Source organism: Rhamphochromis sp. 'chilingali' (assembly GCF_963969265.1).
Source record: "Rhamphochromis sp. 'chilingali' genome assembly, chromosome: 19".
NCBI classification, from domain to species: Eukaryota; Metazoa; Chordata; class Actinopteri; order Cichliformes; family Cichlidae; genus Rhamphochromis; species Rhamphochromis sp. 'chilingali'.
In genome coordinates, this window is record NC_137946.1 from 7,540,142 (window position 1) to 7,565,890 (window position 25,749).

General features: G+C 41.7%; 1 protein-coding gene across 4 annotated transcripts in view; it reads left to right on the plus strand.

Moving 5' to 3' along the window:
* Positions 1-25,749, plus strand: part of srrm3 (serine/arginine repetitive matrix 3) — a 146,242-nt gene that overhangs the window by 110,695 nt on the left and 9,798 nt on the right. For all 4 annotated transcript variants that reach the window (XM_080866774.1, XM_080866777.1, XM_080866776.1 and 1 more), the window contains 5 exons: positions 1,905-1,973; positions 12,528-12,563; positions 14,328-14,378; positions 18,224-18,331; positions 18,987-19,149. In XM_080866774.1, the coding sequence (XP_080722900.1) occupies positions 1,905-1,973; positions 12,528-12,563; positions 14,328-14,378; positions 18,224-18,331; positions 18,987-19,149 (427 nt within the window). The remainder of the gene's footprint in view (positions 1-1,904; positions 1,974-12,527; positions 12,564-14,327; positions 14,379-18,223; positions 18,332-18,986; positions 19,150-25,749) is intronic.

The window sequence follows — 25,749 nt, forward strand, 5'->3', positions numbered from 1 at the left end:
CGATGTTTATGTGAAGCGTTTGGATCTTCTTTTGCTGCTGGTTCGGTCAATATTGTTTGGAGAGAGATCAAACTAACAGCTTTAGAATCAGCGCATAAAGGGCGTGAACACAAAGCGCGGACCCGGATCAGCGAGCTGTCGGCTTTCAGCCCCGACTGTGAGAAAGGCGACATCTAACTGATTCTGTTCCGCGGGTCGCGCTGTGTGTTTAAGTCTATGTGCAGAATCCCTGTACCTGCTCTCATTTACTGTTTGGTGGTTCTTGAAATTTTGTGAGATGTCACCAGAGATTCTGGCATTTCGGACAAAATAAATTTATATTAAAAAATCGATTCAGGATTTTAATGAATCGATTTTACGTTATCCAAGCCAGAATCGATTTTAATCGATGAATCGATTATAAAAACCCACCCCTAAGAATAGCCTTTATTGTCATTGTACAGAGTACAACGAAATTGGAGTGCCGCTCCCTTGGTGCAAGTTTCAATAATAAATATAAATGTAAAATATAAAAAGTACAAAAAAAAAACAAAAAAACCCAATCGTAAGTACTCAAACAATAGTATGTACAATATATACAGGATAGCAGCATTAATATAATGACAGTATGAATAGCAGCATAATATAATGACAGTGACGGTATGGAATAGGTTCAATTGTTTTTGTGCTTATTTACTACGGTGATAGCTCTGGGAAAGGAGCTATCCCTGAATCTGTTTGTCCTGGTTTTATGTGACCTGTACCGTCGGCCTGACGGTAATAGTTCAAACAGTTGATTGCTGGGGTGAGAGTAGTCCTTGATGAAATTGCCAGCTCTGCTGAGGTACCGAGAGTTTGCAGTGACCTCCAGGCTGGGCAGAGAGCAGCCAGTGATCTTCTGGGCTGTGTTGATGATCCTCTGCAGTACTTTCCTGTCCGCAGCTGAGCACCCTGCATACCATGATGTTATGCCGTACGTTAGGATGCTCTCTATGGTGGCTCTGTAAAATGTCACCAGCAGCCTCTCCTCCAGGTTGTTCCTCCTGAGCACTCTCAGAAAGCGGAGACCCTGCTGGGCCTTTTTAACCACCACCGTGGTATTTGCAGTCCAGGAGAGGTCATCAGAGATGTGCACGCCCAGAAACCTCTGACAGACTGTGGTCTATTTGTCAGGAAGTCCTTGATCCAGAGGCAGATGGGGGTGGAGAGTCCCAGGTGAGACAGTTTCTGGACCAGGATCTCCGGGATGATATGATTGAATGCTGAACTAAAGTCCAGGAAGAGCATTCTCACATAGCTTCATCAGTCCTAGATGTCGCCTGGTTATTGCTTCTGTAGTTGGTAATGTGATTGATCCCCTGCCACATTTTTCTGGGGTCATTGTCAGCAAAGTGATCTTCAATCCTCCTCCTATAGGCAGCCTTAGCTTTCCTGATGGAAACAGCTTCCACTGATCGCTGATGAAGTGGTTCGATTTTGCTCTGTTTTCCTTTTTTTTTTTCCTTTCGCCAGCTCCGCTGACAGAATAATTACACTGGTGGTTTTGTAAAACGGAATTCCAATTATTTTGGTGTGAGTATCACAAATGAGCCATCAGATATCGCGACTGTGCATGGGGGTGGGGAGCCATTAGCAAAGCACACCCTCATCTCCCATTTTCTTTTGACAAGGTCAGGAAAAGAGGGGGAGCAAGATTGAAATGAAGAGACACAGAGGCATTAGAGAGCAGCCACAATAAAAGGAGAAAGGCAGAAGGATGAATAGAGCTGAGAGAGAAATCAGCTGAGCCACTATAAGATGATACCTTTGCTCATAATGACCCTATCTGAGGGGTAATGTAATGCAGTTGAGTGAAAAGCCACAGTTTAACATCTATCTGAGGTTCACTTAGCAGTCACGTCATGTATCCTTCTCTCTATCAACAGGTTTGGCAGCTTCTCACCCACTCACAGAGAGAAGAAGAAAAAGAGTGGGAAGAAACACAAGCGAGACCGGTGAGTGCGCACATGCACACGCACGTGTGTGTGTGTGTTTGCGTGTGTGTGCAAAGGTAAAGAATCTGGATTTTGAAGGCTTTGATCAACAGTTCGCCTTGTGATGAAGCATTTTCAGCACTGTAGTTCATTTATCCGAAATATTAAAGGAAAAGGGAAAGGTGAAAATGAGGCTTGGAAGAGACCCCAAAAGCAAGCGCTCATCAACAAAAACTCTAGGTGCCTTGGGATATCATAACAGCAATAAGCAGTGGTAGAGTGGCCTCTTCCTCCTCTGGTTTCCCTCATTCTCTGCCTGACTCAAGGGGAAATGGGCTAAATGTGTTGCTCTAATAACCCAGTCTGTATGACGGGGCGCACAACTCAAGAAAAATGAGCCTCTTACTAAATTGCTGAGCATCACTGCGCTGCCCTGCTCTGCTTTCCCTCCTCCATCCATCCACTCTCATCCCATTTCCCCCATGTCCTCTCTACTCATTGCCGCGCCTCCGTTTCAGCCTCACAGCAAGGATGTTCTGCATTGCAGGTGCTGCTGATATCAGAATGCCTAGAACAAGGAAGCAGGAGGGCGACATACAACGTTCCTCCAAAGAGACATCCTCCTCTGATGCTCTTCTTTAAGATGCAGATTAGGAAGGGGAGGGGGGAGATTATACGCAGTCCTGTCCTGCTAACATTTCGCTGGTCTTTGTTTCTTTAAAATAGCAGCGGGTTGATCTCAGGCCATTTGGGTGCATATTTGTCTCATAGCTATACTGTTTATGCCCTTGTGATAAACGTTGTGCCGTGGCGAGAGATTCAGCTGTCACCAGAGCTTGTGACAGAGGAGGAGAAGAATGTCCTCTCCAGAATAACACCTCATACACAACAGTCCCTACCTGAGGCCCTTCGGTGGGGAAGCATGGGTTGTCACGAGGGCCACAGCTCTCAGTCACATACCAGCCACATTTATTACTGTGACAGCTTTATTACTCCTCCTTTTTCAGAGCATCAACAAAGTGCTCCCTCCCACTCTGTGCTGCATGCTGTAGGTGTGTAAAACAGCATGGGAGATGTAGGGCTCTTCAGGAAAATAACTTGCACAGGCCGGCCTGAGTAATCACCATGGAAACTGCAATGAGGGTGAAAAGTGATAGGAAGGTGATGTGTCAGTCCTGTGCTGAAGACTGAGGAATAGCCCATATCCTGCTTATTATGTTAAAGGGGCTTGGCCAATAAGTGTGGCTTTATTGTAGGGAGCAGCATGTTCTACTAAGTGTGATGACCAACACATGTAAAGTACAGAACTGCTGTTAGAGCTCCCTGCAGATGTTGCTGCACATATAGATGCATGTGATCCAGAGTGCATTGTTTGCTGAAATATCCCACCCCTTACCTTCCAGGAACATTTCTTACAGTCTTTTGTTGGTAAAGTTGATAAGACCAGGCCTGACATCACTCCCCTGCCTTTGCAGGGCTCTAGACTAACTTTTTGCCATGGGCGTACCGGTATGCCTAACTTTTTAAAGTTAGGCGTACCGGCACAAAAGTTAGGCGCACACAAATTTTATAATAATTTATATAATATGTGTTTTTCTGGATACACTGTGCTTTTACAGCATTCAAAGACTGATGACACCGTGACAGAGCACTGGCTATGAATTTCAGAAGGATCAGGCCTTAACTTAACAGAAAAGTTAGCAATTACAGCTACATCCACTTCTGTGGTGCCTAGGCTGCTCACTAGGGCTGGGTATCATCACTGATTTCTATAATCCATTCGATTCCGGTTTTCAAAGTCCCGATTCGATTCAACTTAGCCCCAGACAGTCAGAAATATTATAATTCTGATCATTTATCAGTACTGACTTCATCAGAATTGTGAACATCACAGCAGATGCCTTTGTGTGAAAGTAACTGAGAATAAAACACAGAAAAACATGAAGGAGATTTTCCTGGTCTGGCTTTTTATAGCAGATAACCTTAAAAATATTCTACAATGTTCTGCATATAAAGTTTAAATTTCTTCAGTATTGAACAACAGAAAAAATAAGCTTTCTTGTCCGAAGTCATTTAAGTGAAAAAAAGAAAAAGAAAAGAAAAAGACAGCAGCCGACAGCGCTGTAAACAACGGTAGACTGGTGGGTAATAAGCGAATGAATAATACAGAAAACAGAGATTGGAGACGGGAAACTGTTCTTGAAGTACAGAGATAGATAGAGAGAGAGCTAGCTGTGCATGAAGTGTGATTTTAATAGTCGTGGAAGCAAAACAGCAAAATTCATGACGACATTGATCAAATGTGAAGCGCAGTTTGCTGCTTCTTTTGCTGCTGGCTCGGTGAATTATGGTTGGAGAGACAAAACCTGCAGCTCAGAATCGGCGCAAAAAGACGCAATCACAGCGGACCGGACGCATCAGAATCGCTAAGCTCCGACAGCGTGTCCGTCTACGGGCCGTCGGGTGAGAAAGCCGAGAAAGACAAAGTTGATTCTGATGCGTCGGTCCGTTCTGTGTTTACGTCTTTGTGTGGAATCCGTGTACCTGCTCTCGTTTGCTGTTTGGTTGTTGTTGAAATGGTTTTGTGAGCTTTAATCTGAGAATCTGGCGTTTCTGGCAAAACACAGTTATGTTTAAAAGTCGATTCAGGATTTAATGAATTGATATCGCTTTATTCAAGCTACTCACCTCCCACTTCCACCTGCACTTTCAACTGGACCACGGCCAATCAGGGAGGTCCCGCCCCTTACTATCTCTGATTGGTTTAGTCCACGATAGGGGCAAAATGTGTGTCTGTTGTTGACCACAGGGAAGGTTGCAGATTTTATTTTATTTTTTTGCTACCCAAACAGTTGGTCGCACAGGTGCAACCAAATATTTTTTTTTAGTCGCACCACTGAAAATTTTGGTCACATTTGCGACCAAATTGGTCGCACTCTAGAGCCCTGCTTTGATCCCTCTGTCCCACATTTTCTGCTGTTTTTGACCATTTCTTTCTTTCTCTACTTTGGCTGAAGTGAAGCCCAGTCTGTGGTCCTGAAACAACCATTCAAAGAGGTCTTTGACACTTGGGCCTAGTGTGCTATTCATAATTAACAGCTGTCTACTGGCAGCCAGTTTTATTTTATTTATTTATTTTTTGATAACTTTATTTATGATTTTCCAATGTGACAAAAATACAGAAAAATATAACTGGAATTGCGATTACAAACATTGCCATTGTGAAACTGGTTGTGCCACGCAGGAAAATGTATAATGTATGGACACAAACAAGAAATACTACCATGTGAACAAGGCAGAAAACACCAAAAAGCAAACAAACAAACAAAAATAAAATAAATAAAGGGGGGAGGGGGGGCTGCATTGTGTGCAGTTCTTGTTGGCTTGCTACAGATAGTAGGTGGCTTCAAAGAAAAAAAACCCCACAGATAAAAGCAGTAATACTTCAGTAAATCACAACTTCTCCACATATTCAATAAAGGATGACCAGGTTTTGTAGTATTTACTTTGAGACCCTCTCAAACTGTATCTCAAATGCTCTATCTACCTCTCTACCCACTGAACAAACACTGGTAGATCGGAATCCTTCCACTTAAGAAGAATTAGACTGCGTGCCAGGAGAGATGAGAAAGCCACTCCATACATTTAATAAGAAGCTATACCGTGTTGGTTTAGGAGGACACCAAATATGTGCTTCATATGTGTTTTCCCACACACATGAAAAAGCTTTAAAAACTAATTCCCAGAACCGGTTCAAATCAGAGCAGGTCCAGAACATATGGCTCATAGTAGCAGGTGATTGCTTGCACCTCGGGCATCCATTATCAGAGGTATTGTATATTTTGGCTAGTTTAGCTTTGGTTAGGTACGCCCGGTGAAGGATTTTAAACTGTATTATACAATGCCGTATACAGATTGAGGATTCATGGATCCTGCTAACACTAAGGTCCCATAGGTCGTCTGAGATCTGGAGGTTTAAGTCCAGTTCCCATGCGTTTCTGGCTTTGGACACAGAGTCTGCCTTTGTATTCTGCAATGTGCTATATATTTGAGAGATATGGCCTCTAGCAATAGGTCGAAATTGTAGACAGTCCTCAAAGTGGACAGTCAATAGGTAGACTTGAATAAGAAGTGAAGTCTTTCCAGTAGCTCACGTTGGTCTCGTGGGAGTATCTATGTTCCCCAAGAAGGAGTCAGCCTCTGAATTATCAGTGCGGGAAGTATAGAGATCCTGATAAAATAGCTTAATTCTGTCAGGGTGTGTTACCTCCTGACCGGAGTATAACTGTATGTCAGGTATAGATTGGGCTGTGGCGGATTGACAAAGCTTATGTGAAAGATATCTACCTGCTTTTTCACCATGCTCGTATATATGATATCTTGATCTAAGAAAGAGCTTCTCAGTTTCTTTAATTGAGAGGGTGTCAAATTCAGACTGCAGCAGTACCTTCTGCTTATATAAATCAGCGGTTGGACAGGTAACATATTGTGTGTCAATGTTTGCTATGAGCTCTGTCAGTTCTCGAAGCTGTTCGTTTCGCTTTTTATTCTTATAAGACGCAAAATAAATAATTTGGCCCCGCAGATATGCCTTTAGCGACTCCCAAATTATAGATTTTGAAACATCTGGAGTGTTATTCGTTTCTAGAAAAACTCAATGTGGTACTCAATGAACTTGCAAAACTCCTCATCTGACATTAATGCTAAGTCAAATTTCCAGAAACGCTGCCTTGTGCACACATTTGAAAATGAGATATCAACCTGTACTGGTGCATGATGTGAAATTACAATTGCATGTTATTTACACATGGTGACCCTTGGGATAAGGAAATTATCCAAAAGAAAATAATCAATCCTCGAATACAAATGATGCACAGGGGAGAAGAAGAATAGTATTTTGCTAAGGGCTCAGTGATACGCAGTGGATCTGAAATACCATAGTTTTGAAGAAATGTATTCAGAACGGACACTGATCTGGAGGTCCGAGTAGACTGATGTGGCTTAGACCTGTCAAGGTTGGGATCGAATACCAGATTCAAATCCCCACCAGGTGATGCGTATTTAAATCTGGCAGCAGGCCAATCAGTCTTAATAAAAATTGTGGATTGTCCCAAGTTGGTGCATAAGTATTCACCAAAATAACTGGAGTGTTGTGGAGCCTGCCAGTAACTATCAGAAAGCGACCATTTGAAGTGATGAAAGGAAAATGTTTTCTAACAAAAATGGCAACCCACCGCGATTTAGAGTTAAATGCAGAATGGTAGACCTGGGAGACCCAACTTTCTGTCAACCTATTGCTTTGCGTGGAGCGCAGATGTGTCTCCTGTAGAAAGACAATGTCTGGTTTGAAAGTCGACAGATGAGTGAATATCCTTTTACGCTTTTTAAAATTATTCAGACCTTCTACATTCCATGTTATAAATCAGAATCAGGTGTAGTTGCAGTTGTAGTTTGGTTATATAGCCATATTCATACTTTCAAGACAGTCATGACAAGCAAGCCGAATAATAATTTGGAGTAAGTATACACACAAAACTGCAGCCAACAAGAAAAAGGAAAAACCCAGAGTAACTATACAGGGAGTGCAGAATTATTAGGCAAATGAGTATTTTGTCCACATCATCCTCTTCATGCATGTTGTCTTACTCCAAGCTGTATAGGCTCGAAAGCCTACTACCAATTAAGCATATTAGGTGATGTGCATCTCTGTAATGAGAAGGGGTGTGGTCTAATGACATCAACACCCTATATCAGGTGTGCATAATTATTAAGCAATGTCCTTTCCTTTGGCAAAATGGGTCAAAAGAAGGACTTGACGGTTTAAAAAAGTTAGAAATAGTGAGATATCTTGCAGAGGGATGCAGCAGTCTCAAAATTGCTTCTGAAGCTTCTGAAGCGTGATCATCGAACAATCAAGCGTTTCATTCAAAATAGTCAACAGGGTCGCAAGAAGCGTGTGGAAAAACCAAGGCGCAAAATAACTGCCCATGAACTGAGAAAAGTCAAGCGTGCAGCTGCCAAGATGCCACTTGCCACCAGTTTGGCCATATTTCAGAGCTGCAACATCACTGGAGTGCCCAAAAGCACAAGGTGTGCAATACTCAGAGACATGGCCAAGGTAAGAAAGACTGAAAGACGACCACCACTGAACAAGACACACAAGCTGAAACGTCAAGACTGGGCCAAGAAATATCTCAAGACTGGTTTTTCTAAGGTTTTATGGACTGATGAAATGAGAGTGAGTCTTGATGGGCCAGATGGATGGGCCCGTGGCTGGATTGGTAAAGGGCAGCGAGCTCCAGTCCGACTCAGACGCCAGCAAGGTGGAGGTGGAGTACTGGTTTGGGCTGGTATCATCAAAGATGAGCTTGTGGGGCCTTTTCAGGTTGAGGATGGAGTCAAGCTCAACTCCCAGTCCTACTGCCAGTTTCTGGAAGACACCTTCTTCAAGCAGTGGTACAGGAAGAAGTCTGCATCCTTCAAGAAAAACATGATTTTCATGCAGGACAATGCTCCATCACACGCGTCCAAGTACTCCACAGCGTGGCTGGCAAGAAAGGGTATAAAAGAAGAAAAACTAATGACATGGCCACCTTGTTCACCTGATCTGAACCCCATTGAGAACCTGTGGTCCATCATCAAACGTGAGATTTACAAGGAGAGAAAACAGTACACCTCTCTGAACAGTGTCTGGGAGGCTGTGGTTGCTGCTGCACGCAATGTTGATGGTGAACAGATCAAAACACTGACAGAATCCATGGATGGCAGGCTTTTGAGTGTCCTTGCAAAGAAAGGTGGCTATATTGGTCGCTGATTTGTTTTTGTTTTGTTTTTGAATGTCAGAAATGTATATTTGTGAATGTGGAGATGTTATATTGGTTTCACTGGTAAAAATAAATAATTGAAATGGGTATATATTTGTTTTTTGTTAAGTTGCCTAATAATTATGCACAGTAATAGTCACCTGCACACACAGATATCCCCCTAAAATAGCTAAAACTAAAAACAAACTAAAAACTACTTCCAAAAACATTCAGCTTTGATATTAATGAGTTTTTTGGGTTCATTGAGAACATGGTTGTTGTTCAATAATAAAATTATTCCTCAAAAATACAACTTGCCTAATAATTCTGCACTCCCTGTAAACCTAACTCCCACAACAGAGCGTTCTCACTCCCGAGGCGTAACATGTCGACGTTTTGTCACGTCCCGCGGCGTTCCTGAGGAACGCGAAAGGAGACCTTCGGCGTTCTTATGGTACGCGGCGGGTTATGGCTGGGATCCAGTGCAATGACGCTCCCGCGGTAATAGACGTTCCAGCCCTGTATTCCAGCCCTAAACCTAACCTTATCCCTAGCCCTGACCATAACCTTATTCCTGACCTTAACCAGGACTTTAATGATGTTAAATAGCGTGTTTCTAAGCGATTTGAAGAAAAAGAGCGAACATGTGTAGATTCAGTCCAGACGGTTCTCATATTTCCTCTTTTTTCCAAGGTCGTCATTTAGGAACGTGGTGGGTAGCCGAAAACTTAATATGGTGACGATTTGTCACCTAGCGTAAAATGTTACGCTTTGGGAGTGAGAACGGGTTGCCCACAAACCAGGAACAAGCTACACCTTCCCCCCCAAAAGAGCTTATATCCAACATGTCTCTTCACTCCCTAAAACAGATGTTGCCCCTAACAGGGAACGCCAACTATTAACATAATTTTTAGACATCTGGCAGATTGGAAAGGCACACGTGACTTCTCTTGGTTGTTTACTTTGCTCAGTGATAAACAAGTATATGAAGACCTATTAAATTATGAAAGACGCCAAAGTACAAACCTCTATCTAAAGTGCAGTCAGAGTCAGTGAACAATAGAGAGTCAGAGAGCAATTGAGGTAGCACAGTCTACTCAGCCCGTGTCTTGATTCCCACACACAGCTAAGATGCAATTCTTGACGTAGTCTTTAGCAGCCGTTAGATTGGTGAATATTTCCTCTCCAAGAGGAGAAGAAATCCTCAGCTTCGCTGGGTACAGCATCCCGAATCTCACACCCTGACATCTGTGCAGTAGATCTTTAGCTTCTTTAAAGGCCCCCCTTCTCTTTGCGACTGCAGATGGCAGGTCTGGGAATGGAGACAATAATGGAGACAAAAAGGATTTTGTTTCCATTATGGGACTGGGGACTGTTTAACGCGGGCCTGCAAAGCAGCACCTCATTTTTTTGAAAGTAGTGAAATTTGACAATAAGTGGCCTGGGTCTCTGGTCTCTTGCAGGGATGGTCTGTAGGCTGCGATGTACCCAATCCAGTGTCGGAGCGGTATTCAGGCCCAACACCTCCTTTAGTAGCTGGGCCACAGAATTGACATGGGCGCGTCCGAATCTCAAAGCGCTCCCTCACGCCAAGTACAGTATTCGAATGTTGCATCTGCACTGTCTCCCTTCAAGGTCTTCGGTCTTGTCTGAAAGAGCTGATACAATTTCTTTCAGATCATGAACTTGCTTCTCCAAGTCCACAACCCGATCCGAATACTGCAGCTTCTTTCAGGCTAGTTAGCCGGCTATGGTGGTCAGTGCAGATAGTAGCTGGAGCATCAATCTTAGCACAAAGTTCAGTCCGCACTTCATCTGTTTGGTCAGAAACATTGCTGCGAAGCGAATCGATCAGGCCATTAGAGCTTGGCACTTGGTCTCAACTTTTGCTTCCAGCTTAGAAATTTTAGCGACTAAGTTTTTCTGCGAGCTAGTTATGTCAGCCATTAAGTGGGGCTGTGTCCGGGGATGTAGCATTGCTATCAATGGCCTTGTCTCCATCAGTCGTTCTGGTATTTTTAGACCCTGACATTGTTGTAAAGACTCTGGGAAAAGTTGTTTTTCATCACCTTCAGGCCTCCCTGAAAACAAATGTTGTCACTGTAATAGTTTGGTTTCAATGCACATTATCGCACGGGATCAGCAATTTTAAAGGTGCTTAATGATCTTTTATTAATTGCAGCTTCAGGGGATTCTGCCATTTTAATACTTTTAGATCTACAATAAATGCTACATTTGATACAGTGGATCATAGCATCATATTCTCTAGGCTGGAGAGCCACGTGGGCAAATTTTTCTGTGGCTTGTTCTCATCACCTGATTCTCTCACATGCAGCCGTCCCCCAAGGAACCATCCTTGGTCCAGTACTCTTTTCCCTTGTTATGTTCCTATATGTTCCTATTAATATCAAAAGATCAAAAATAAGGAGTTTCATGTCACCATTATGCATGGTGATAATTCACAAATCCATGTCCCTCTCAAAAAGAAATACTGCAGTCTTTTTGAATGCTTTACTTTAGTGTCTTACTGACATAAAAATATTAATATAAATAGATAACATCAAACTTCTTGAACCTTAAGCAAAAAAAAACAAACAAGCAGTAGTACTTGATGTCGGTCCTTCAAAAACAGCCTTTGTAAAAACCTCTGGGTCATTTTTGAGAGCAGCTTCACATTTGATAAAAAAAATAAATGCTGTTTTTAGAGCCAGTTTCCATTGTAAAGGTGTCATCCAGGCTAGATTGTAACAACAGTCTTTATTTGAGCATTAACCAGGTATTTGTTGTCTGTTCTGCAACTTCCAAAATTCTGCAGCTCGACTCACATGAGACGCTGCCCCCAAGCGCACAAATACATTTCAAAATGTTATTGCTTGCTTTTATCATCAGGGGGTCCTTTTATCCCTCTGTGGGGGGATACTCCCACTAGGTTTAAATCTGGGACTCCCCACCATTTGACCTTAGAACTGAAGAAGCTTCTCGGATGAGAGGTGAAACATCTTTAAGTAACTTAAAGAAGTCCAGACGCTTTTCTTTGCAAGCTCCTTTGACTACGATGACCTGGATGACTGAGAACCTTCACAGACTGCTTGCTTTTAAGTTTCATTAAATGGAAACTTAAACATTCATTAAATCGTTAGCACCTCCTTACCTTCTGATCTTTTAACATATCACCAAGAACAGCTGACCAGATGTTTCCCATTATACTGACAAGCAAAATATCGGGCCTTTGCTGTAGCTACACCTATATTTTGGAACAGTGTTCCCCTTCATATCACCACCTCACCAACACTGAACATCTAAACTCTTTTGAGAATGTATTTTTATTCCTCGGTATTTAAACCTCTTGATATTTGTTTTTCAATTTTCCATTGTTCTCTTTTGTATTGTGTTTTATTGCTTTTATTGTTTTATTCTTTTAGTTGTACAGCACTTTTTTTATACTTGAATAATTCATAGGTTTGTGTTAAATGGCTTAACAAATAAACACAAAAAAAGAAGAAAAAACTTTGAGAGCCCTTCAGCAAGCCTGGAGAATTATTGCTCAAGAATACCTTAAAAAATTAGAAGGAAGAAGAAAAAGAAGGCCTGGATTGCTCTCAAAAAATTAAAATGTGGTACACAGTCTCACAAAATGTATATGTAAAAAATATATAAATATGTAAAATGTGTTTTAAAAAAAGATACTGTGTTCTGCATATGAATTATTCATGTCAATATTTTGTGAAGTTGCTGACCTCGCGCTGACATTACAATGGCTTTGTTTTTGTAGATCTGCATCTTGCTCCAGGAAAAAGAGAAGACACAGGTTTGTACGGCAGATAATAATGTCCTTCAGTATGTGAACGTCCATATACAGGGAGTGCAGAATTATTAGGCAAATGAGTATTTTGTCCACATCATCCTCTTCATGCATGTTGTCTTACTCCAAGCTGTATAGGCTCGAAAGCCTACTACCAATTAAGCATATTAGGTGATGTGCATCACTGTAATGAGAAGGGGTGTGGTCTAATGACATCAACACCCTATATCAGGTGTGCATAATTATTAGGCAACGTCCTTTCCTTTGGCAAAATGGGTCAAAAGAAGGACTTGACAGACTCAGAAAAGTCAAAAATAGTGAGATATCTTGCAGAGGGATGCAGCAGTCTCAAAATTGCAAAGCTTCTGAAGCGTGATCATCGAACAATCAAGCGTTTCATTCAAAATAGTCAACAGGGTCGCAAGAAGCGTGTGGAAAAACCAAGGCGCAAAATAACTGCCCATGAACTGAGAAAAGTCAAGCGTGCAGCTGCCAAGATGCCACTTGCCACCAGTTTGGCCATATTTCAGAGCTGCAACATCACTGGAGTGCCCAAAAGCACAAGGTGTGCAATACTCAGAGACATGGCCAAGGTAAGAAAGGCTGAAAGACGACCACCACTGAACAAGACACACAAGCTGAAACGTCAAGACTGGGCCAAGAAATATCTCAAGACTGGTTTTTCTAAGGTTTTATGGACTGATGAAATGAGAGTGAGTCTTGATGGGCCAGATGGATGGGCCCGTGGCTGGATTGGTAAAGGGCAGAGAGCTCCAGTCCGACTCAGATGCCAGCAAGGTGGAGGTGGAGTACTGGTTTGGGCTGGTATCATCAAAGATGAGCTTGTGGGGCCTTTTCAGGTTGAGGATGGAGTCAAGCTCAACTCCCAGTCCTACTGCCAGTTTCTGGAAGACACCTTCTTCAAGCAGTGGTACAGGAAGAAGTCTGCATCCTTCAAGAAAAACATGATTTTCATGCAGGACAATGCTCCATCACACGCGTCCAAGTACTCCACAGCGTGGCTGGCAAGAAAGGGTATAAAAGAAGAAAAACTAATGACATGGCCACCTTGTTCACCTGATCTGAACCCCATTGAGAACCTGTGGTCCATCATCAAACGTGAGATTTACAAGGAGAGAAAACAGTACACCTCTCTGAACAGTGTCTGGGAGGCTGTGGTTGCTGCTGCACGCAATGTTGATGGTGAACAGATCAAAACACTGACAGAATCCATGGATGGCAGGCTTTTGAGTGTCCTTGCAAAGAAAGGTGGCTATATTGGTCGCTGATTTGTTTTTGTTTTGTTTTTGAATGTCAGAAATGTATATTTGTGAATGTGGAGATGTTATATTGGTTTCACTGGTAAAAATAAATAATTGAAATGGGTATATATTTGTTTTTTGTTAAGTTGCCTAATAATTATGCACAGTAATAGTCACCTGCACACACAGATATCCCCCTAAAATAGCTAAAACTAAAAACAAACTAAAAACTACTTCCAAAAACATTCAGCTTTGATATTAATGAGTTTTTTGGGTTCATTGAGAACATGGTTGTTGTTCAATAATAAAATTATTCCTCAAAAATACAACTTGCCTAATAATTCTGCACTCCCTGTATGTAACCTGTGTGCTTGCGTTCAGTTTGTGTCTTTTACACAATTGACTACTTTTTCAAATGACAGTAGAATAGTCCATTTAGGCAAGTGATGCGTGGAATTCTCTACTCTCTGTGAATGCAGATTCATTGTTGTTGGGGTTTTTTTTTCAGGTCGGGAAGCCCAAAGAACAAACATAAAGACAAGAACAAACAGAAAAAGAGGTGAGAGAATCGCTGCCTGTAAATTCAAATTCAAATTTCAAATTTCAAATTCAAATTTTATTTGTCACACACACACAACCATACACAGTATGACATGGGGGTGAAATGCTTGTAGCTGTACAATGCCCGACCATTAAATGACAGAAGAAAAGTTTTTACAATATTTACAATTTACAGTTTACTACAAAAATTTACAAATTAACTTAGGAATTTACAGTAAAGAATGTGCAAATAGTAGAAGAGATTATAAAGATAAGGATTATAAATTATAGGAATTATAGGATTATAGGAAATGTGTGGTGACGTGTGAAAGAAATCTCCGTCCCGGGTTTCTCCGTGGATCGGGTTTCCTCCGAGGCGTGGGCACCTATAAGCAGAGTTTTGTCTTTACCCTATAAGATTCAAAATTATTCAAAGTAACACTCAGGTATGCCGTTCAGCAGGTTAGTTACAGCGCCGGGAGTAGCTTGGGAGAACAAGGAAACACAGACTGCTTCAGGTTGCTTTCCCAAAATCAACTCAAAGGTTTATTCATCAGACAACAGTTTATATAGAGGAAAAAGGTTCGTGTGTCAGCAGATTCTCAGTTCAAACCGGTACAGACCAAATAAGGAAGCGTCTTCCTGCCCTCTGAGCAAAGAAGTATCCTTTGTATAGTTTATCAGTTCAGCTACAATTTATGATTATCCCAGCAAAATACACTCCTAGACATAGAATACAGAGTTCTTTCATTAGTGAATTCTGAAACAAACCACCTGGCCTTTAACAAGCTCTTTTCTAGGAGATAAAGAAGGGAGGATGGGAATAAGGAAGTGATCTCTGTGGTATTTTCGACCTTGAGGTACCATCCTGTGATTCTTACACATTAATTCTTGGGTCACAGAGAAAGAGAAAAACAACTAGTAAATGGGCCTTATTGAGTAACAGTTTTCCTGTATAATATCACTATAAAACAATATCCTGTAAATGCTACCATGGTATCAAAATATCACAACAACGTGTGTGAGAGTCCAGTCTTATAGTGACGTGTTTGGGAGAGTCCAGTCCTACACCTGGTTCAGGCCCCGAATAGCCTGGGGGAAGAAGCTCCTCCTCATTCTCTCTGTTTTGGCCTTAAGGGAGCGGAAGCGCTTCCCAGACCTCAACAGTGAGAAGAGTCCATTGTTGGGATGGGAGAGGTCCATCATAATCTTCCTAGCTTTGGACTTGCACCGCTTGGTGTAGATGGACAGCAGGTCAGGGAGCTCTGATTGAATGATGCGTTCTGCCGAGCGCACCACCCTTTGCAGATCTCGTCTGTCCTGCTTGGTGCTGTTCCCAAACCAGGTGCAGATGTTTGCCGTCAGGACGCTCTCGATGGTGCAGGAGTAGAAGTTCTTGAGCACCTTCAGTGGCAGATGGAAGTCTCTAAGTCTTCTGAGGAAGAAGAGACGCTGACGGGCTTTCTTAACCAGGGTGTTGATGTGACAGGACCATGACAGGTCCTGAGTGATGTGGACACCCAGGTATCGGAAACTGTCCACTCTCTCCACTGGCGTGCCACTGATGATGAGGGGTTTGTAATTCCTCGCCTGCTTTGTAGTGAAGTCCACGATCAGCTCCTTAGTCTTGCTGATGTTTAGGAGGAGGTTATTCTCCTGGCACCAGGTCTCCAGGTTCTTAATCTCCTCCAGGTAGGCCGTCTCGATGTTGTCGGAGATCAGGCCCACAACAGCAGTGTCGTCAGCAAACTTGACAATGGAGGTGGTGTCGGATGTGGCTACACAGTCATAAGTGTACAGTGAGTACAGCAGGGGGCTTAAAACACAGCCCTGAGGCACTCCAGTGCTGAGTGAGATGGAGGGGGAGACTTGTTTTCCCACCCTCACTGATTGGGGTCTGTCTGTGAGGAAGTTGAGGATCCACTGACACAGTGATGAGCTGAGTCCTAGATCTGTCAACTTGGTGAAAAGCTTATAGGGAATTATTGTGTTGAATGCTGAACTGTAGTCCACGAACAGCATCCTAACATAATTCCCTCTGCCAGTGTCCAGGTGACTCAGGGATGTGTGGAGCAGGTGAGATATGGCATCGTCTGTGGAACGATTAGTCCGGTAAGCAAACTGAAGTGAGTCGATGGTGGCAGGAAGTGAAGAAGTGATGTGATCTCTCATCAGTCTTTCAAAACACTTCATCACAATTGAAGTCAGTGCTACTGGACGGTAGTCATTGTGGGAAGCGGGCTGTTGTTTCTTTGGAACAGGGACAATAATGGACTGTTTGAAGCACGTGGGAACCACAGCTTGGGCCAGGGAGAGGTTGAAGATCTCCGTGAACACGTGGGTGCTAGTTGATCAGTGCAGGCTCTAAGGACCCGGCCAGGGATTGCATCTGGTCCTGCTGCCTTCCTGGTGTTCACCCTCCTGAAGGTGTTCCTCACGGCATGCTCTGTGATGACGAATGCATTTTCTTCACTGGTGCACTCCGAGCGCGCGCAGCCGTTTGTTGTTTTAATTGCTGCGGCGTCGAAGCGAGCATAAAACGTGTTCAGCTCATCAGCCAGTGAAGCATCTGCATTCATCATTGAAGAAGCTGGTCGTTTATAGTCCGTTATAGTCCGCAGTCCTTTCCACAGGCTCCTAGAGTCGCACTGTCGTAGCTGTGACTCTAGTTTTTCCCCGTAGCTCCGCTTTGCCTTTCGGACCGCGCTGCGCACGTTGTAGGACGCAGCCTTGTATAGGTCCATATTACCGGAGACAAGCCCTTCATTGTAGGCAGCAGTGCGTGATCTCAGAGCGTCGCGGATGTTTTTATCCACCCACGGCTTCTGGTTGGGAAACGTTCGGATGATAGTTCTTTCTGCTGTGTCATCCGCTAGTTTCCCGATAAATCCGACAACCGCTTCCGTAAACATGTTGATGTCATCAGAGCTGCGCCGAAACATGTCCCAGTCTGCGTCATCCAGTGCGTCCTGCAGCGCGGCCACCGATTGGTCCGTCCAGCGAGCGACCTCCCTCCTGATTGGTGCTTTCTGCTTTAGCCTTTGTTTGTAAGCAGGCATGAGGAAGATGGCGGAATGGTCCGATTTTCCAAATGCCGGCAGGGGCTGAGCCTTGTAACAGTTCTTGAACGGGGTGTAGCAGTGGTCTAATGTCCTCGTGCCCCGGGTGGGGCAGTTGATGTGCTGGTGAAGATTGTGAAATGTCCGTTTGAGATTCACTCTGTTAAAATCTCCCATAACAATTCTTTAATCCATGTAAATGTAGAGCAGATAGTCTGCATGTCTTATAAGAGAGTAGCCAAGTTTCATTCATTACCAGTAACATTTAATGCACATTTCCTCAGTTCACATTAAAACAAACAGTGAACAACAGTCTTAACTCCTCAACAATAGGTAGAAGTCCCATTGAGCCTACTCATGAATTTATATTGGCACTTTACAGCCATTATCTCAGGCTTAGACTCACACAGAATGTGAACAAGTGTAAAAGAATTGAGAGCATCTTCTAAGCAAAGTGTGTGAGTTCAGCACAATTTCTGGGCTGTACCCTGCTCTCTCTCTCTTGCCACACACACACACACACACACACACACACACACACACACACACACACACACACATATATATATATATATATATATATATATATATATATATATATATATATATATCCTGCACCCTCTATTAGAATATATATATTGAAAGTATTTTGCAGTGCATTGCCTGTTTTACATATCATGAGATTGACTACTGAGCTCGCTGTGGCCTGTGTGTCCCCATGATGTATGCATGCATACACGTGGCTTTATGGATGTGTGTACATGTGTGTGCGTGGTATGTTTGTCCATTGGCTGTCCTCTGTCAGGTCCCCTGATGAAACACCCAGCAGGAGTTCACAGCGTCAAGGCAGCTGCTGCAGCTCTCGAAGTCCCTCCTTGTCTTCCATCAGGAGTGCCTCCAGATCACCCACCAGGTAACCCTCCCCCATTGTACACACGCACACAGACAGTATAGTCCCACTGAAATACCTCTCCTGACTGTCAAGCAGTTGCTCTGGTGACAGTAAGTCTTCCCATCATTTACTCTTTACCCCCAGGGCGATAGATTGGGATACAAATGGGGCTTGCCTGCATTTCTTAAACTCGCCCTGCTAAACGGTTGTGATATCTCACTCTGCCCTCATGTTCGGTTAGATGACAAAGCATTCATTGTTTATTCAGTTCATGGGGCATTTATCTTTTTATTCTGTAGTTATGTATTATAGTTCAGCCTTTTGCATTACTTATAATTGCTCTTGAAAAATTAAGAGTCACTCTTGAGGGATCACATGACTCATAATGTGCATTAACAGATCAGCAAGTCAGAAAAAAGGTTTTACTCTCTACCTGTCTAAGCTAAACTGTAGGGAAACATTATGCAGAGTTCTATATAAACGTTATTTGTGCGAAGCCTCTTTTTGTGTGTAAAAATAAGCAAAATGCAAAGTGAATTGGAATAGCAAACAAAATTCAATATTCGTGAAGCAGCAAATGAGATAAACAAGAATAATCAGAGAAATAGAATGTACTAGCTTGTTTCTACCGGATTGCACCCAAGTTAGAGTAAAGTGGTGTGCCCTGCTGTTCCAGATTAAACTCCAAACACAAGACAGACGGTCAAAAGATGTCTGACACCCCGCAGTCCCCGGCCCCCGAGAGTCCCACCACTTGGCACAACGGGGACCACACCCAGCGAAGCCGCAACGGCAAGGCCGGCAGACTCAACCACACCGATGGCGAGAAAGGGAACGATGTATGTAATCTCCTCTATTTTGTTTCCGCACACACACACCACCCCCTCCCACCCGGCCTCCCTCCGGTGGTATTTGCCGCAGCCCCCTGCAAATGAGTTTTAACTTGCTCTCTTGTGTTGGTTCACATGAATTCTCATCTAAGACACTGAGAGGTTTGTGTTCTTTTATTAGTTTTTCCTTGGTCATAGCTCAGTTATTATTATTATAATTATTATTATTAATGGTATTATTTTCAACATGTCAAAGACAAACCTTTTCGCAAAACTTGCCGCTCCTGCTGCTTTGTTTCTGGCTCTCTTTGACTCCTGTCATCTTGTGTTTCTTTTTTAAAAAATTATTTTATTTTCTTTTGTTTGTTTGTTTTTTGCTTTTTTTCTTGTTATTTGCCAGTAATACAGAGAGGGAGCAAAGAGAAGAAAAGTTTAAGTGTTTCCGTTCAAGTATATACTCTCTGAGTCACACAGCATTAGCGTACCACACCTCGGATGGGGATCCGAGCCACATTGGTGCACAAAGTCTCCAAACAAAGGAGCAAAAAACGATATGTTGTGGAGTTGTGTGATTTTCTCTCCGTCACAAGGCCCAAACCTGCGAAGAAATATCAACTCAGGTGTGATAAGTTTTACGCCAGATAAAGACTTAATTAATCAGCATTGAAAGAGGCGCAATCTGATTTCTGACAGTGCTATAAAGTGATAGCAATCTGCAAATTCTCCTCAAACAAAATAATCCAAATACTTACTGGAAAGTCTGAATCCAAGCAGGCCAGAATGAGTTATAGCAAACTTTTAAGTGGTAGCTGAGTATCCTGGCACATATGGAAGATTTTAAAAAAAAAAAGGAAAGAAGGAAGAAGAAATAAAGAGAAATGCAAACATGGATTTGCTGTGTCATAATTAAAAAGGTAAGAAAAATTACCTTATGACTTATTGATGAAACATTTTTTTAGACATAAAAGTCAGTGAAGCTAAAGTGAGGATATCTTTAACGTAATTAAAAATCAGTGCCCAAGTAATTACAAATCAGAAAGTTTGCTCTCAAAAATGAGCACTCAAAGACTTTTGATTTAAAAGCTTTGGGTATTTATGATTTTATTATTACTTATTTTGGGGTGACTATTGCATTTTTTTTTAATTAATCAGATCTGACTGGTGATCTAAACAGTTAAAGACAATTTTGATAATATTTAAAATTGACTTTTACATCTTTCTTTGATACAGTGACTGTATTAAAGCACAGGATTCAATGATGAGGTAATAAACAGACGAGTGATTAGTAACACTTTCAAAGTTGACACCCTTTTGCATGATTTAAATAAACAACTAAACACAGGAATACAGGAGTAGAAAATGTATGTCACGTCAATATCTTTTGAATTTTAAAAAGCTGTCGATAACTGCTTTTTATTTACATGTGGATGGCAGCACTACATTTTCATGAACAGTGTGAGGGAGGCTTTCCTTTATTTAGACTGGGAGACATCACATATGCCAGAAATGAAAAGAAATCAACTAGCCAATTTGCCACAGTGTCATGTTTTTTCTTTAGGCTCGCCAGCTGCAGGGATGCTACATTTGACTTTATATTTACATTTTTGATTGTGGATGCTAATAACAGTCAAACACAAGCGATAAATAACGGTATTTTTAACGCATGTGTTTCATGTAAATATGACACCGCATTTTTGTTTTGGCTCAAGGTTCTTTAAATCTTTCATACATGTCTAAATCTTGCACTGCATTAAGAGTTATAACCCCAGTTCCAAAAAACTTAAGATTCTGTGTAAATGTAAATAACAGAGGGTGATTATTTGCAAATGTCATAAATACATGTTTTATTCACAATAGATAACAAAAAATGTACCAAATGTATAAACTGAGAACATAAAAAAAAGTTACTTTGAATTTGATGACAGCAACGTATCTCAAAAAACTGGGAACAGGGCCATGCTTGAGGAGACCAGCTGCTGGACTTTTGGGAGAGCAATGTTGTCCCATTCTTGTCTGTTATAGGATTACAGCTGCTCAACAGTTCTGGGTCTTCTTTTTCTTACCGTTATTTTCATTATGTGCCTTGTGTGTTCAGTTAGTGAAAGGTCTGGACTACAGGAAGGCCAGTTCATCACCCCAACTCTTCTACTATAAAGGCATACTGTTGTAATAAATTAGATACACCATGTGGTTTAGCATCACTTTGATATGTGAGTTCTCTAAACCCTGTATGTAAATTATAAAACTGATTGTGCTTTTCACAATGTGCAAGCTCACTTCCATAGGCACTAATGCACCCCCCATACCATCAGAGATGCAGACTTCTAAGCAAGAGCTAACAACAAGTTGGATGCTCCTTCTCCTCTTTAGCCCAGATGCAATGCCCATGTTTTCCAAAAAAGAAGAATGTTTTTTTTCTTCATTGGAGCTTCACCCTGTGTTCACAGAAAGCGAGTTCAGGAAATGTTCCTGAACCCATGAGGTGATTACAAGGATAGAATCATACCTGTTTTAGTACAGTGCTGCCTTAGGGTTCAAAGATCATAGGCATTCGGTATTGATTTTTGGCCTTTTCCACTGTGCACAGACATTTCTTCCGATTCTCTGATTCTTTTGGTGGTACTATGTACTGTAGATGATGAGATCCCCTAAATGGAATATGTTGATGGGCCTTATTCTGAAATTCTTTTACAATTTATAGATGCTGTGTTTTTGCAGCCTGGTGAACATTTGATATGTGTTGCTGCCATCAAATTCAGAAGAGGCTAATGAGTCAAATGTCTTAGTTTAAACATTTGATATAGCTTCTGTGTTTTCTGCTGTTAATAAAATATGGGTTTATGAGATTTGAAAATCATTGCATTCTGTTTTTATCAAAACATTTAGACAGCTACTCAGTATTTTTGAAATCGGATTTGCATAAAAACATGTCACTCGACAGGTCCTTTAAGGAATGATGGATTAATTACTCTGTTGTTCAAATGAAAAACTCCACTGCAAGCTCACAGTAGACTGACAGAGGATAGCATGGTATAAATCATAAATGTAGTCCTCCCTGTCTGTTCAGGCTGAAGCTGCTCGTTGTTTGTTTTGGTATTTTCGAACATTACCATGTTTATGAGCCCCTGATTACCTGAAGACAAAGACAAACCCTTTGATGAGCTTTAAATTGCTTACTGCTATTATGGAAGCATCCCTGCTCCTCCATACTGTAAATGGGTCATTAGAGCTGTGGTTTGATGAGTGATTACACTCAAATTAAATAAAACACACCACTTAGACAAAGGGGATCACCTGTGAAATCAGCAAGCACTGATAAATATGAGTTTAAATAGGCTGCAAACACTCACTCCTGAGAACTGACACCTTCTATTTCCTACTTCAGCTTGCATGTCTCTCTACGGGGTCTCATCTGATCTCTTTCTCTCTTTCTCTCTCTGCTTATTTCATTCATTACTTTGTTTTCCTTATCAATTTAAGTGGTGAATAAATGAATAAATGCCCAAATCTTTCTGTCTCGTTTATATAAAAAGCACTCAAATGCTTTGGAACTGGACCAAGTAGGTTAACTGGGTATGTGTTACAGTTTCTTTTTGTCAATACAATTGTCTTTCTTCTCAAGCACATGCTCTGCTCAGTGATAGATCCTCTTCTCCTCCAGGCGTCTAACAGCTCCTGGCAAACCACCAGGGGTTAAGGAGATGCTCCTCTCTGTTGCTTTACTTCACCATGTCGATGTGCATGAGGCCCCTAAGAGGCAGTATCTCTTCTGTTCCTGCCTTTTTTGTTTATACTTAATCTGGACAATGCCAAGCAAACTCTGTTTGGTCATGTACATTTGAGCCATTCTGTTGGGAAATAGTATAAGAGGAGCATGTAATTGGCTCACATTTTCTAAAGCAGCATCTCTGTGGCACATAAACTACCACTCTTTTTAATCTCCACCAAAAGCTCAAATATTTAAAAATTATCAAAGTGGAACATTGCACGGGAGGATGGTTATGAGTGACAGATCCTGGATCTAACTGAAGTCTGATTTTACTGCAGCAATTGTGTGACTAAGCAAATGTTCTGCATAGCAGCTCTGGTTTTACTATCTATCATCTCAGTTTGTGTTCCTGTAGCCATCCTGTAGCTCTGTTTGAAGCAGTCTTATTCACTGTGTGGGAGGGAGTCCCTCAGATGTCCCAGAGGAACGCTCAGAGTAACAGCTGTGTGCTGTTAAGCTGCTGTTGGGCCAAACTAACCAGTCAGTCCATCTGTCCAAAGCCTTCTCTCTGGAAAAACACAGCATGCAGTTTGAAAATCATTCTAATTCAAGGTAAATTTTACTTTTATTTGCTCTTTACTGCTCCTTGTTGCCACTGGAGAAAAACACCCACTACAACAGTGGCTATTTTTTGATTTAAATGTTCTTCAAGATGAGCATTTCCTAACTGTTTGTGGGAATGGAAATTCAAATCAACTCTATTTAATTTTAGCTCAATTCCAGATATTTTATTTATATAGTACCAAATCACAGAAACGGTCACCTCAAGGTGTTTTATATTGTAAGGTAAAGATCCTACAATAATACAGAGCATGACCGACTATGAGCAAGCACTTGGCGACTATGGGAAGGAAAAACTCTGTTTTAACAGGAAGAAACCTTCATCAGAACCAGACTCAGGGAGGGGCGGGCCATCTGCTGCAACCAGCTACAACAGGAAGAAGACACAATACAAATAAGCAGTTTATCTGTATTTATTTATTTGCTAATAGAATAATTATTTATTACAAGTTTAACTGCAAAACAGATTTTTACCTAACTGCCCTTTGAAAACCACTTGTGAGGATCTCACCATTTTGTTTGGATAAATTGGATTAACACAATGTGTTCCCTAAAACTGTGCAATGTGTGGGTTTCCTCAAGGTCCGTTTATAGCATCATATCTCAAAAATGACAAAATCTAAATACAAAATGCCAAAAGAGAGCAATACACTAATACAGCTTGCAGTCTAGTCTGCAGAAGTTGGAGATAAAGAAAAAAGAAAGCAACAAAGGCGACTTTCTTTAATTCTATCATGCCACGAGGGGGGGGGGGGGGTAATAAGCCAATCTGAGCTAGGCTCATCAGATTTAATCAAACAACAACAAATGACAATAAAGACAAACTATTTATAATTTATCTAACTATACTGTTTTTTTTCCAGAGGTAAGGCTTCTACTAACTGATCCATCCTGCAGCATCCCTAGGCTTTTCTATGGGAAGCATCCATTTCTGCCTCCTCCACAGTGGATGAAACGATCCCAAAAGGGCTAATTTCTTCCTGCGCATTATTAATGGATATCTTTAAACACGATTACATGGACTTTTGAAAATAGTTCGGACAACTTACACCTTAATTAACATGATTTTTTTTAAAGGGACTCAAGCCATTTTGATTGAAAGCTCTCTGTACACACTAACAGTTTAAACAGAAGCTCAGAAAAGCTCCTTAAGGCGCCCTCTTGTTGTACCTGTGTTTATGGTGATAAACACAAAGGAATGCCTGGAAGAAAGCTGGGCTGACGTCCAAAAATAAAGTACAGAGTAGACCAGTGCTGTTCCTACTGTTGCTGCTGCTGCTGGAGAAGACCCAGGCCAAAATGTGACTGGGGTCCCTTTCAGATGTGCTGACTCTTTAGTTTGTCAATCTTAGCATTGACTGCTCCCCTCCAGCACTCTTTTTAAACCCCTCCTCCTCTTTCCTACCCGATCATCTGTGTCCTCTGTGACTCACATCTCACTCTCGTTGTCCTGCCATTTTTCTTCCCGCCAGCTCTGCATGACCCCCCTTCCTATTCCTCCTCCTGCTTCTCCTCCTCCTCTGTCTCCATTTAGCAATTCTACTCTACATGGATGTCCACTAACATTAACTCTGTCCCTCTCTGTCCTCCCTCCCCTGTTTTGATACAAATATGGCTGCATTTGTACAAGCGAAAAAGACAGAGCAAATCATGTAGTTTATAGATTCATCCTTTGTTTTGAATTTGATTTTGAATTCCATCTGATTTTGATTTTTACTTTCCCCCCTCTATTTTTCTTTCTTTTCTTTTTTTTGTTTGGTTTAATTTATTCTCAGTCTCTGGACTAAATATGTAGCGCTGATACTAAAAGAGGTCATTGTCTTTTTCCCATTTTCGCTGCGGAGAACATTCCTTTCTCCTCTTTTTTTCCTTTTTTTCTTTCTTTCCTGTTTTTTGTTGATATTGCATACGTGTCACTGATTGAAATGGAAGGTAGGTAATGCTTTGCCTACGCACGTGATCTTTATGCAGATGAGAATGTGACAAGCACCCTAGCCTGAGTGACGTCAATGTTTCTCTCTCAATCTCTCTCTTTCTCTCTCTCTCTTTCTGTTGTTTACCAATGGTCTTTAACCAAATTAATTTGACTTCATCAATTATGATTTGACTCTTAAAAGATTGGATTACGTAGCGCTCTGGTTTTTCTCTTTCCTGCTTAATTTCATCCTGAAGTCCAGTATCCAGCTTTATCTTCCAGGTCCATTTCTGTCCATTTATTTTTCTTTTCTCTCTGTTCTGGTAGAATGCATTCCTGTTTGTCCAGCATCTCTCTGTTTGTC